Genomic DNA, 13,346 nt, shown 5'->3' with positions numbered 1-13,346 from the left:
AATTAAGAAAAAAAAAACTTTTTCCTACCTACCGACCTTATTTTAGTATTTCATGTTACCTGAAACACACTATCTTTTTTTTTTTGGCCTAAGGATTATATACTGGGAGTGACATAGAGGGCTGAGGTTCGGTTAACATGAACATTTTTGAATGAAATATTCCTTTATTAAGGCCTTCATTAAGATGATAATAGTAAAATTGGATACTGGCTATAATACAAAGACACCATCCTATTATGAACAGCCTGCAGGATGACTGAAAAGTAGCAGTAGCAAAATTAAATGTGGAACAAATCAAGCCCAGAATAAAAAGAATGCAGATTCAGGTGAAAGGTAGCACACGGCTGCAGAGAGAGCTCCAGAGCATGGACAGTAGGCTTTGAGATGGAGTTTCTTATTGCTTATGTTGTCTTTAGGGAGTAGGAAAGAGAGAGAGAGAGAGGGAGAGAGAGAGAGAGAGAGAGAGAGAAGCATATTATCAGAAATATTAAGCCTCATACTCTCAGTGTGTTCAGGTGAAATTGCCTGCTATATTGGGAATCACATTAAAATACATCGGGGGCTGGTCAGAACTGAGAGAGAATTGGTTTGGCTTCACTCTCATCAGAATCAGAGTATGCAGCTAATCACAGTGCCAGTTGTTACCATAAAAAGAATAAGCTAAGGCAATTCTATCCTTTAGAGTTGTTGAATCGAAGATATTCAGCACAGTGACATCATCCACAACGTCAGAGAGGAAATAATCTTGAATAAATTATGACGAGCCTTCAGACACAGCTCAGTGTGGGGCAATAAGGCCAGACTGGCGGACACTGACCAGTAATTTTCGCATTTGTCCGTCTGTATTTCAAAAGCATTGGACCGGATGGCCGATAAAAAATTATTTGAATGTGTCCGTCGGTATTTCAAAAGCATCAAACCGGATGGCCCATGAAAAATTGTAAAGATATGGGTCTAATTCACTTCTAATTTTCTTCCAAACGTTACACTGGGCGAGTGACGTCAAAGCAAAATAGAAACCCGGATGTTGGTCATGTTGGTGGATATACAAATGCGGGGTCAAGTGACATTCCATACAAAACATAGTCACGCGTGCGCAACTCTCAGTTTTTCCACTGCTTTAAGCGTTCTTTTAGCTATGCCATATCTTTGTGCTGTATATGGTTGTGGTCACAACAGTACTCGTGACTGTGGCACGTTCCAAATTTTTTAGAATTCTGTCTGTGATTCGGAAAGAGGGCGAGGAAACACTGAGGCTTAGTACGGAGAGGAGATGAGGGTATCAGGACACTTCATCCAATGACCATTTCATCCAAAGCCTTTTTCATACGGACTATCAATTATTTTATATTTCAGGTATTCCGGTGTTCGTGAACGAAAGCACCGCGAGAGCGCTGCTCCACTCCTAAAGATTTAATATGATTCAGCTGACTTTAAAAATTAATAACTCGGCCAACAGAGCTCATAGTGAAGCCAAATTTTACAGGCACCTCCCTCAAAGCCTCCCCCTTCAAAAGAGCATGGTCTCGGGTTGGTAGGACCACGCATCGGCCCGGGATTCGCGAACGAAAGCCCAGCAAGAGTGCTGCTCTACACCTAAAGACTTAATATGATCCAGCTGGCTTTAAAAATTAATACCTCAGCCAATGAGGCTCACAGCGAAGCCAAATTTTACAGGCACCTCCCTCTAAGACTCCCCCTTCAAAAAAGCATAGTCTCTGGTCGGTAGGACCGTGCCTTGGCCTGGGATTCGTGAACGAAGCCCCCACGAGAGCGTTGCTCCACACCTGAAGATTTAATATGATCCAGCCGGAAACATAGACATGCAAGCGAGCAGCCTGCAATGACAAGAGAGTTAACTCATCCCAGGGTCAGCAAGTGGCACGGGCTTACGTTTTTATCCCCCTCAGTACGCTCTTTAGTGTCGAAGCTGCTTCGGTCAAATTCCATTAAAGTGCCATTCCACCATTGGATGTATTCTTTGGCATAAAATACAATATATTTTATGACAACATGACTAGACAGAGAAATCTTTTAGCTTCAAAATGATATATCAAACATAATTTTTTGACAACGACAAGTATATTAATTTTGCGACCAAAGTCACCTACCCTTTTAATTTCCGCGCGGTAGTGAAACCTGATGTCATCGGCAGGTTCCCCTTCTTGTGTACCACATGTCGGTCTATTTTTAGACCAGGAAATCCCCAAAGTGAGAGAGTCATTTCTCCTCGTATATGGGGGCCAAAAAAATTGCGAAAAATTGAGTTAATCTTTCAGTTAGCTAGATTTATTGGTATTAGCTAGATTTATTGGTATTATTTTTATCGCGTTCTATCCGCCATTGCTGATAATATGTGCCACGTCACACGTCACGTGGTACACAAGAAGGGGAACCTGCCGATGACATCACGCGCGGAAATTAAAAGGGTAGCTGACTTTGGTCGCATAATTAATATACTTGTCGTTGTCAAAAAATTATGTTTGATATATCATTTTGAAGCTAAAAGATTTCTCTATCTAGTGATACCATGTATATATGTTGTCAAAATATATTGTATTTTATGCCAAAGAATACATCCAATGGTGGAATGGCAGTTTAAGAATTCCTCCTTTTTTCAAACAAACACATACCGGAAATATAAAATAATTGATAGTGCGTATGAAAAAGGCTTTGGATGAAATGGTCAATGGACGAAATTACCTGTATTCATACTTGATGGTCGGTAGAAAGATCTTATCTTCAGAAAAGTCTGACTTTTTAAAATAATATGGGTCAAAACCACACATATCTATTTTCTCTTTGTATTGAATCTTCGCTCGACCTTTCAAATCGTGGTAATACTGAGAAAATTCAGCATTGTTTACAGACATGCTTTCAGTGGCTGCCATCCGAGTTGCTTTGTATATCCACCATCATGGTGGATGCTCATGACGTAGCACATTTTGATCACGTGGTTGCGAGTCATCTATACATTACGTCGTAACACGGGCCTGTGAAACGGAGGCCCCTGCGGACACAACTTTAAAAATTCATAACTTGGCCACCAATGGTCCTAGCCCCGCCAAAAGTTACATCCCTCTCCCCAAGACCTTTCAGACAACAAAAAAGTTACAAAGACGACAAAAGTTACATCCCTCTCCCCAAGACCTTTCAAGCGAGCACAGGCACAGCCCGCTATGACCCCACGCCAGTCTGTTATTCGCTCCTGAAAACCCCGCATGAGCGCTGCTTGCCTAAATCTTTGATATGAGCCCTGGCTTGAGCTAGCCTTTAAAAATTCATAACTCGGCTAAAGAAGATCCTAGCCCTGCCAAACTTCACAGGCACCTCCCTCTCCCCGAGTGGCACAATAAATAAGACAACAATAATACACTCAGTATTCACTGTTGTTTTTATTGCACAATGCAGTTGAACTAGTGCTTTAGGGTTGACAGTATCTGATTGATCCAGTCAGTTGATTAAGAGTTCAGTTTACATGAAACTTTGCAGTACAGTATGATGTTAAGTGCCAAACTGCCAATCAATGGTGATGTTGATATTATTGTGTGCATTTTTTAAATTCAAAATAAGAATGAGAGTCAGTCATATGCTTTGTAGGATGGAGATTTATATTTTAATAGACTTTTTTTATTTTCTCCTATTTTCTAAGTTCTAGTCCAGATTTTAGTCTGAATGCCAAATAATATTCCCATGTCTAGTTTTGAGTTATTTAAAAAATCATTTTGTGACAAAGTTACTTGGAATCTCGTCCACAAAATTTTAACTCTATTATGTACGAATATTTGTATTGTTAATTACTAAATTTCTTATAGACTTATTATAAACATAGTATAAAAAATAGTCATTGTTGATATAATGTTTCATGAGTGCTATTATAGTACCGTACCTATATATGAGTACCAGTAAGCTGTAACCAACTGGACCATCCTTGGCCCCCCATACCTTTTTCTAGACATGGAACTGACTTGGGTGTTCTACTGTTTTCTTGGGTAGAACTTTAAGCATGCTTTTCTTGAATCTTCTGACATTTTCTTGTAAATTATCTTCAATTTGTTGTGTAATTAACAACTAATGTCTCGTGTAATTTGGCCTTTGAAGATCACAAAAATGTGCCTGGAAATAGCTGACAAGCCATCTCCAAGCATCTAAAGCCTTTCAGCTTCCAAGGCCCTAAGGCAGGCCCTGGACCCCTGGCTGCATTGTTCCAGGCCTTTGGCCCATCATTCGGACAGGCTGAAATTTGGACGGACAGACAACATTTCAGACTCGTCTGTCCTGTGACAGTCTGCTTAAAATTCCTTATTTCCCACACTGCAATGGGAAATCCTAATTTTACCCAGAGCATTACCAATTGATGGCCTTTAAAACAAGACTAATGGTAAATGGTATATAGCAAAAAAATTGATTTGCATCCCTAATTATGAACAAAAGCTTCCAGAGGTTAGATAGATTATGGTAGCTTTTTCATACTAATGTTCATTCATTATATTTTTGTGGCTACTGCCTCACATAGAGGCTGTAACCACTATGTCATCATATTGTAAGAATGTAAGAATGAGTGTAACAATAGTGCACTGCGCATACATGTGTTCCAATTAAAATGGCCGGTGAGTGTATAAAATTCAGTTCACCATTTGAAATAAATGGACTAGACTAAAGAAATCGCTTTCAGACATGTTTATGCTTATTACCGAGGGAAAGTGCATTCATATTTTAAAGTATACTCCAGGTTGTCCCTCTGTCCTCGCCTTCTCCAGCCAGTGGTCCCATGTGTGATGTAGATGTGACGCACTTCCAAGTTATTACGGGAAGTTGTCAAAAAGAGTATTGAGACTACTGAGCTCTAGCGCTGGGCCTTTTCCGGGAAATAAGAGTTTCAGTCATGGCGACAGCATGTGTATGTCAGCCTCGGTTTGGAGGTTTCAGTTTCAAAAACTGTAAGAGGTAAGAGTAGAATAATATAAAGTACAGACACTTGGTATATTTTACTTCTGTGATTTTTAAATTGTTCATTTTTGTGGCTACTGCCTCATAGAGTAAATATATATATGCTATATTTACTGTATGGACATAGTATCAGAAAACAATTTTATTTATAAGCAGTAGGCACATATACCCATAGGGTACCTCTTTTTCTTTTTAGTAGCTTTTCACATTAATGTTTGCTTGAAATGTTCTCCCATCATGAAGATTTCATTACAGTAGTATGCTGCTTAGATGCTAGATTTATCCAGAAACAAGGCAATTCAATGTAATGTTCAATAACCTAGTGTAATATGGATATTTAGGCACTCCCTAAAAGCTGAGCTCCTGATGAGTGTATAAGCAAAATAATTGCAAGGGAACAAAATCACACTGAATAGAATCATAATATTACAGCAAATGAACCATCAAATTGTGTAGCGTAGTGTATTTCGCATCAGTAAATTGCTGCATTATCTTGTGACAGTGATACAACAATGAGAGACACATCACAGTTACGAATACATATTTATTCCTTTCTTTGACACCGCATGCTATGCGCCAGAAACAACACCATGGCTTTTATTATGGTGTGACTCTGCTGGGTGCCAGGTGGACAGCAGTGAACCAGCGCTTTCACTTTACATCATTACTATATAGTTACCATCTAATATCAAACTTGATATGTCAAATAGTTGTCTCATTATACCTGTCACATTCACACATGTTGGTGCTTGGAGTGTGCAGCGCAATTAGAACTAATTACCATGCACCTGTTCCTGATTAGAGTGCAGTCACAACATATACATATAAGGACACAGACTTTACAAAGTATACGCTCTGTACCCTGCATCTGACGTTACCAAGCCTTGTATTTTGGATCGCTTTTCTGATTTTGACCCTGTTTGTGTTTTTGGACTGAGTATTGTATTTCCTCTGATATCCTGTCCATGTCTCACGTGACAAACGGCCTGTTTTTCAACTATGCCTTTGTCTACGTTTTGGATCTGTTTGCTAGTGTGCATTCAGTAAAACTCTTCCTCCACTTACATCCATCTATCACACTTACATGACATAAACTATCATTTGTCCAATGAGCTAGTGGATGAATAAAATTGTTTTAACTAGTTTTATATGAAACTGTCATGAATATCTTCTGCAGTATGTGTTAGTAAGTAATCCAATGTTTTTAAAAAGCAAATTAAAAATAAGTGCTGGATTAAAACCCATCTATGTTATGTAAATAAAGATACACATTTTGTTGTCCGGTGGTCAAGTGTTTGAGATCCATTGCCTTGTCGGGTTCCCTGTGGTGGTACACATTCGCCGTTCGTACAGTCAAAAGCCATAAAAAATCAGGTCGATGCATTACCATATTCTCTTAAGTATGCGGCTCCGCTATTAGTACAATTCTGTTTGACAATATACTAAATACGAACAAATATTTATTTAAAAGTATTTCAGTCAACTATTATCAGTACAGAATCCTTAACTAAGCTCAATTCAATAACAGGTCACTAACTGCATAGCAATATTATTGTCACTGATCAGATTGTCATAGCATGAGAATATGATCAAGTGTTTGTCAAGCAAATCAGACCCAGTATTTGGTACTTCCTCACTTTTTTTGCAACTATCATATATGTCAGTGTGAGTAATAAAGCAAATGGAGATAGACTTGCATTTCAAGTCCTAATTCATTCATTGTGACCAATCAAGCTAAATATAAAGGCTAAGATCCTCTTGTTGCCTCAGTAACTGAAATATTAGATATTAAAATCAAGTTGCATGAGGCAAATCTTTTTTTTTAGTGTTTTATCAACTCCAAAGCTTTGTTCAATGCCTGGAACCAAGAAACTGACTCTTTTGAGGATTGACTTCCATTAAAGAAACCTGGTGTGAATTACATCTCAAAGGAGAAAGAGTTTATTTTGGAGACCAGTCATTCATTTGAGACCATGTTTACTTGTTTCTAGAACATTTTATTGCCATACAGGCTACTGACTTTTTTGACCAAAGAAGTATATTGATACTGTAAATATGGCCATAAATATGTAATACAGGTGGACAACAAAAAAGCAAGGACATTGTCTATAAATGATTGATTAGGAGTTCCTCATGTCAAGACCCAAGCTGTGTGTTCTGTCATGAGGTCAGTAGTAGTAGTAGTAGTAGTAGTGGTGGTGATAATAATAATAATAATAATAATAATAGGCGACAATGTGGTGTAGTGGTTAGCACTGTTGCCTCACAGCAAAAAGGTCCTGGGTTTGAGCCTAGTGGCTGGCGAGGGCCTTTCTGTGCGGAGTTTGCATGTTCTCCCCGTGTCTGCTTAGGTTTCCACCGGGTGCTCTGGTTTCCCCCACAGTCCAAAGGCATGCAGGTTAGGTTAACTGGTGACTCTAAATTGACCGTAGGTGTGAATGTGAGTGTGAATGGTTGTCTGTGTCTATGTGTCAGCCCTGTGATGACCTGGCGACTTGTCCAGGGTGTACCCCGCCTCTCACCCATAGTCAGCTGGGATAGACTCCAGCTTGCCTGCGACCCTGTAGAACAAGATAAGCGGCTACAGATAATGGATGGATAATAATAACATCATTATTTCATAGTACCTTTCACAGACCCCAGATTGCTTTACAGAGCATTCAAAAGAATAAAAACATAAAATAGTATACAAGGTAAAAGTATATGCATGAGATTGACAGTCCAGGAAGAACATAGTTTTCGATAACAACAATGTGTAAAAATGAAATGTTGAAATTCTTTGGAGGATTCTGGTCATCCTGTTATGTCTGCTATTTCCATCAAATGCATTTCACTTTCATGTAACTAAAGTGACATTTCATAGCATACTTCATAACATAAACCAACTACAACTATATAGCTAACAGTATGTAGACACCTGACCAATCACACCTCCAGAACCAGATAAAGTTTGGACACACCTACTCATTCATAGGTTTTTATGTATTTTGACTCTTTTCTACATTGTAGAACAATATTGAAGACATCAAAACTATGAAATAACATATGGAACATATATGGTAAACCAAAAAGTGTTAAAACAACAAATTATGTTTCATATTTTAGATTCTTCAAAGTAGCCACCATTTACATTGATGATGACACTTTGTACACTATTGGCATTATCTTATCCAGCTTCATGAGGTAGTCACCTGGAATGCTTTTCAGTTAACTGGTACTCGTCAAAAGTTAATTAGCGGATGAGTTTCTTGCCTTCTTAATGCGTTTGAAATCAAACAGTAAATAGTAAATAATAAAAATACAGTACGTAGCCCTATTCAACACCACAACTATAGTAATCCATATTATGTCAAGATCCGCTCAACTAAGTAAAGAGAAACAGAAACAACAGTGCATGATTACTTTAAGATATGAAGAGTCTTTTAATTATTAAAAATAAAGAAAAACCATTGAATTAGAAGGTATGTCCAAAGTTTTGACTGGTGCTGGATATATATACTTGGTCAGCAACCCAGTCCAGAATTAGTCCACTCTTCAGGAAGGGTTTCCACTCGATTTTGGAGTTAACTAAGGAATTCAGAGCATTAGTGAAGTCAGGCGCTGATGTTGCGTGAGGATATCTGGAGCACACTTGACGTTCCAGTTCATCTCGGCAGTGTCAGGAGGTCAGGGCTCCAACTCCAACTTTGGCAAACCATGTCTTCAAGAAGGTCATTTTGTGTACAGAGGCATTGTCATGCTGGAACAGGTTTGGACCTGTTCATTCCAGTGAAGGAAAATTGCAATGTTACAGCATGCAAAGATACTGTATACAACTGTGTGCTTCCACATTGTGGCAACAGTTTGGGGAAGACCCGCATATGGGGGTGATGGTCAGGTGTCCACATACGTTTGGCCATATAGTGGAATTAATAATGAAATTTGTTGCCACCTATTTTTATTATCAAATTTTACCAGTTTTGCTGATTAGAATACAGATTTACAGATTAGAATTACAACATTACTGATTAAATTTGTATATTTGCAGCCCTAAATTCAAACAATTATGCACTATTGACACAGGTGAATTCAGTCTGCACAACCAGACCGGAGTGATCTGCACAGCTAAGCCCCTGGACTTTGAGAGCAACAACAGTTACGTGCTGCGTGTGGAGGCCGACTCCATGAGAGTGATCTCATCCAACCTGCGGGCTCCTGCAAAAAGTGAGTCAACCACCAGTTCTGTCTCTCCAACATGATTATATTGTTGAAATCTTCATGCTATAAACCCTAAGCCTTGTTCAAAATGTCACGCATCTCATTCTGAATTCAGTTCACATGACATCAGTGTTTATACTGGGGTGTTTTTACATCTATTTAGACCTAGTAAAAACACCTTATTGCTTGAGTGTGTATCAGTGATTAATTATGCACTTCTGCCATCAATTATAGAGCTGTGATTGGGAGCTTGGTGCCTTTACCGGTCATGCAGCCACTTTTGAAAAATTTGATTAGTTACTTGGAGTCTTGGATTTATTAATTTATTTATATGATTACTCCCGATATGTTGACATGTTTGGAACAGACCAAGTCGTGGTTTCTCAGATCAGTGCTTACATTAGATTATGTTTCGCTAGGTATAAAAGCCAATTATGATGAAAAACTTTGCATGTCACAGGCATTCATGTCAACAGCATGCAGTGCCTTTGTTAGGAAACTTTTCCTGGCAGGCATCTTGACAGGTTCATACTTCACGAAAGAAAAAAAGCTTCCGCAATTGATGAAATGCAAATGTAGCTGAGGTAGCATGAGAACTGGTTGATTAATATGGCTGGGACAGGATGTATGTATTACCTTTTGAACTGTGCGGATGAAAACTCCTTTACTCAATTAGTGGAAACAATTAAGTGAAGCACAGATCAGCCTGCAGTGATGCATTAGTAGTGACCATGTGACATGTTGTGGTCAAGTAGCCCATTGTGAGTGCCAATGGCAAAGAGGATGTTCTGGAACCCCCTGGCACTATGCTGTGTTCTGTCAGATGATGGATGAAGCTATCACTCTCCCTCACTGAGAAGCGACATGACTTGGCTCTCGGCTGTGAAAAATGACAGAACAGAAAGAGGGCATAATCTGCCAAGCAATATTTTGCTATGTATAGGAACTCACTTTATCAACTCAGATGACTAGGAGTAGAGCGGCTGCCATTTGCGGCATAATTTAATCAGGGATTTATTCCTTCCCTGCAATTGAGATTGAACGATATAATAATGCTACAGTGCTTTGCATAAGTATTTCCCCTGAACACTTACACATTTTGTAGTCCTTTAAGTAGGAAATGAAATGGGAATAGTTTGGATGATACACAGTACCAGGGAAAAGTTTGGATGCACCTTCTAATTCAATGGCTTTTCTTTATTTTTATGAATTAAAAGTCACTTTATGGCTTAAAGTAATGATGGACTGCCGTTTCTCTTTACTTAGTTGAGCAGTTCTTGATATAATATGGATTAATACAGTTGTCAAATAGGGGTATTTATTAGTGTTGTAGGACTTGAGACCAGTACTACAACACAAGTAAATATTCTCGAGATTGGTTTAAAGACCACTTTTTGAAGGTCTTGATCTCATCTTGGAATTTACCTCATTTTTACTCAGTCTTGTCTCGGTCTGGGGCGGCATAGTGGTGTAGTGGTTAGCACTGTTGCCTGTTGGCCCAGCAGCCGACGGGGGCCTTTCTGTGTGGAGTTTGCATGTTCTCCCCGTATCTGCATGGGTTTCCTCCGGGTGCTCCGGTTTCTCCCACAGTCCAAAGACATGCAGGTTAGGCTAATTGGTGGCTCTAAATTGACCGTAGGTGTGAATGTGTGTGTGAATGGTTGTTTGTCACCATGTGTCAGCCCTGTGATGATCTGGCGACTTTTCCAGGGTGTACCCTGCCTCTTGCCCATGGTCAGTTGGGATAGGCTCCAGCTTGCCCACGACCCTGCACAGGATAAGCGATTACAGATAATGGATGGATGGATGGATGGATGGATGGATGGATGGATGGATGGATGGATTGATTGATTGATTGATTGATTATCTCGGTCTCAGACATAGAGACTCTGGATTTTATTTCAAGACCGGTCAAGACCACAACTGCGTGAATCTCACTAAATTGCCTGTACATTGTCAGATTTGTTTGTTAACATCGTTACTGTGAATGGATGTAAAACTTCCTGCTCCAGATGCGACCAATAATGTGACTCATTGCTAATTCAAAATTTTCATTACTATTGACAGCTGTCACCCCTCCCTGCCCTCCTTTACACCCACTGGTCTGGTCTTGGTCTTAACTCGGTCTCTCACTGCCTTGGTCTTGACTTGATCTCAACCCCTCAAAGTCTTGGTCTTGTCTTGGTCTTGATACACTTTGGTCTTACTGTATTTTTATTATTTACTATTTACTGTTTGATCTCAAACACATTAAGAAGGCAATAAATTGCAATAATTAACTTTTGACGAGGCACACCTGTTCATTGAAAAGCATTCCAGGTGACTACCTCATGAATCTGGTTAAGATAATGCCAATAGTGTGCAAAGTGTCATGAAGGTAAACGGTGGCTACTTTCAAGAATCTAAAAAATGAAATGTTTGCTTTTTTAGCATATTTTTGTTTATCACATATTTCCATATATGTTCCTTATTTCATAGTTTTAATGTCTTCAGTACTTGTTCTACAGTGTAGAAAATAGGAAAATACAGAAAAAACTTTTGACTGGTCCTGGATATTAGTCAATTAATACAAAAATCAATGTACCTTGCAAAATTATTTCCAAATTAAAGCATTATTTTGTGTGATTACATAAGCATTCACCTTCCACTGCTCTGAAATCCAAAAGTTATTTCTGCTCTGACCAATTTCCATTAGAAGTCACATACTGTTATAAGTTGAATGGAGGTATCCTTTGTACACTTTAAGTGGTACTTGCTATTAAAAGAAATATTCCTGTTCTTGGAAGAACCCAGAGTTTGGTAGAGAACATACCTTAGCATCATGAAGACCAAGATGCTCAATGCAAAATGTGATTAAATCTAGAATATGCAAAAAAAACATGACTCTACCTCAGTGAAGCTGTCCTAAATAGGGGATTAGTCAAAAAAAATCCAAGAGGCCAAGGCATTGACTTCTCTGTTATGTAAGATTTGATTAATTTGTCTTTTTTTGGATACAGGTAACACAGCCAAGGTGTTCATTGAGGTGCAAGATGAAAACGACCATCCACCTGTTTTCACAAAACAGCTCTATCTGGCTGGGGTCACAGAGGATGCAAAGACATTCACATCTGTCCTACAGGTTGAGGTTTGTACTGGAACATTATACAAAGCACCATTTCATCAATAGCTTCTGTAATACATGGAGCTCAATGACAATGGCTGTGCTAACAAATTTTTATGTTACAGTTCTAGAAACTTTGCTGGTTTTGTTCATTTTTGTCTAACTGATAATATTATGGAAGCAACATGGTAAAGCAAACCATTACTACACCGTATGTGTATTGCGAGAGTGTTATTTCTGGAACATGACACCATGACCTTCTTTGGGTGCTTTCACTTATGCACTGTTAAGTCCATTTGAAATGAATCCGAGTGCATTTTTGTTTGGGCAGCTGACATCACAACAAGGTGGTCTTGTTCTGATTCCAAGCGAAAGATTGGATCAGTTGCAGTGAAAAAGTTATTCAACCCAGAATCAACCCAAATGCAGGAGGTGGATCAAACTTGCCGTGCATTTTGGGTTGCATTCAGTTTGGGTTTTTATAGATGTGAGCTGCTAAATTGAGCCAAAAGACAGTAATAGCACAGCAGAAATGCAATGTATTCTGAATACTTTCTTGGACAAACTAAAAGAATGGATAAATGCTGTATCTGATATACAACCCCGATTCCAAAAAAGTTGGGACAAAGTACAAATTGTAAATAAAAACGGAATGCAATGATGTGGAAGTTTCAAAATTCCATATTTTATTCAGAATAGAACATAGATGACATATCAAATGTTTAAACTGAGAAAATGTATCATTTAAAGAGAAAAATTAGGTGATTTTAAATTTCATGACAACACATCTCAAAAAAGTTGGGACAAGGCCATGTTTACCACTGTGAGACATCCCCTTTTCTCTTTACAATAGTCTGTAAATGTCTGGGGACTGAGGAGACAAGTTGCTCAAGTTTAGGGATAGGAATGTTAACCCATTCTTGTCTAATGTAGGATTCTAGTTGCTCAACTGTCTTAGGTCTTTTTTGTCGTATCTTCCATTTTATGATGTGCCAAATGTTTTCTATGGGTGAAAGATCTGGACTGCAGGCTGGTTGGTTCAGTAACTGGACCCTTCTTCTACGCAGCCATGATGCTGTAATTGATGCAGTATGTG

General features: G+C 38.8%; 1 protein-coding gene across 1 annotated transcript in view; it reads left to right on the top strand.

Moving 5' to 3' along the window:
- pcdh15b (protocadherin-related 15b) overlaps positions 1-13,346 on the top strand; it is a 462,078-nt gene that overhangs the window by 389,921 nt on the left and 58,811 nt on the right. The window contains 2 exon segments of the mRNA XM_060938905.1: positions 9,013-9,153; positions 12,147-12,274. Of these exon segments, the coding sequence (XP_060794888.1) occupies positions 9,013-9,153; positions 12,147-12,274 (269 nt within the window).

The sequence above is a fragment of the Neoarius graeffei genome, chromosome 14 (genome assembly GCF_027579695.1).
Source record: "Neoarius graeffei isolate fNeoGra1 chromosome 14, fNeoGra1.pri, whole genome shotgun sequence".
NCBI lineage: Eukaryota > Metazoa > Chordata > Actinopteri > Siluriformes > Ariidae > Neoarius > Neoarius graeffei.
Note: the sequence above shows the minus strand (reverse complement) of the source record. Positions and strands in the feature narration are given on the sequence as shown.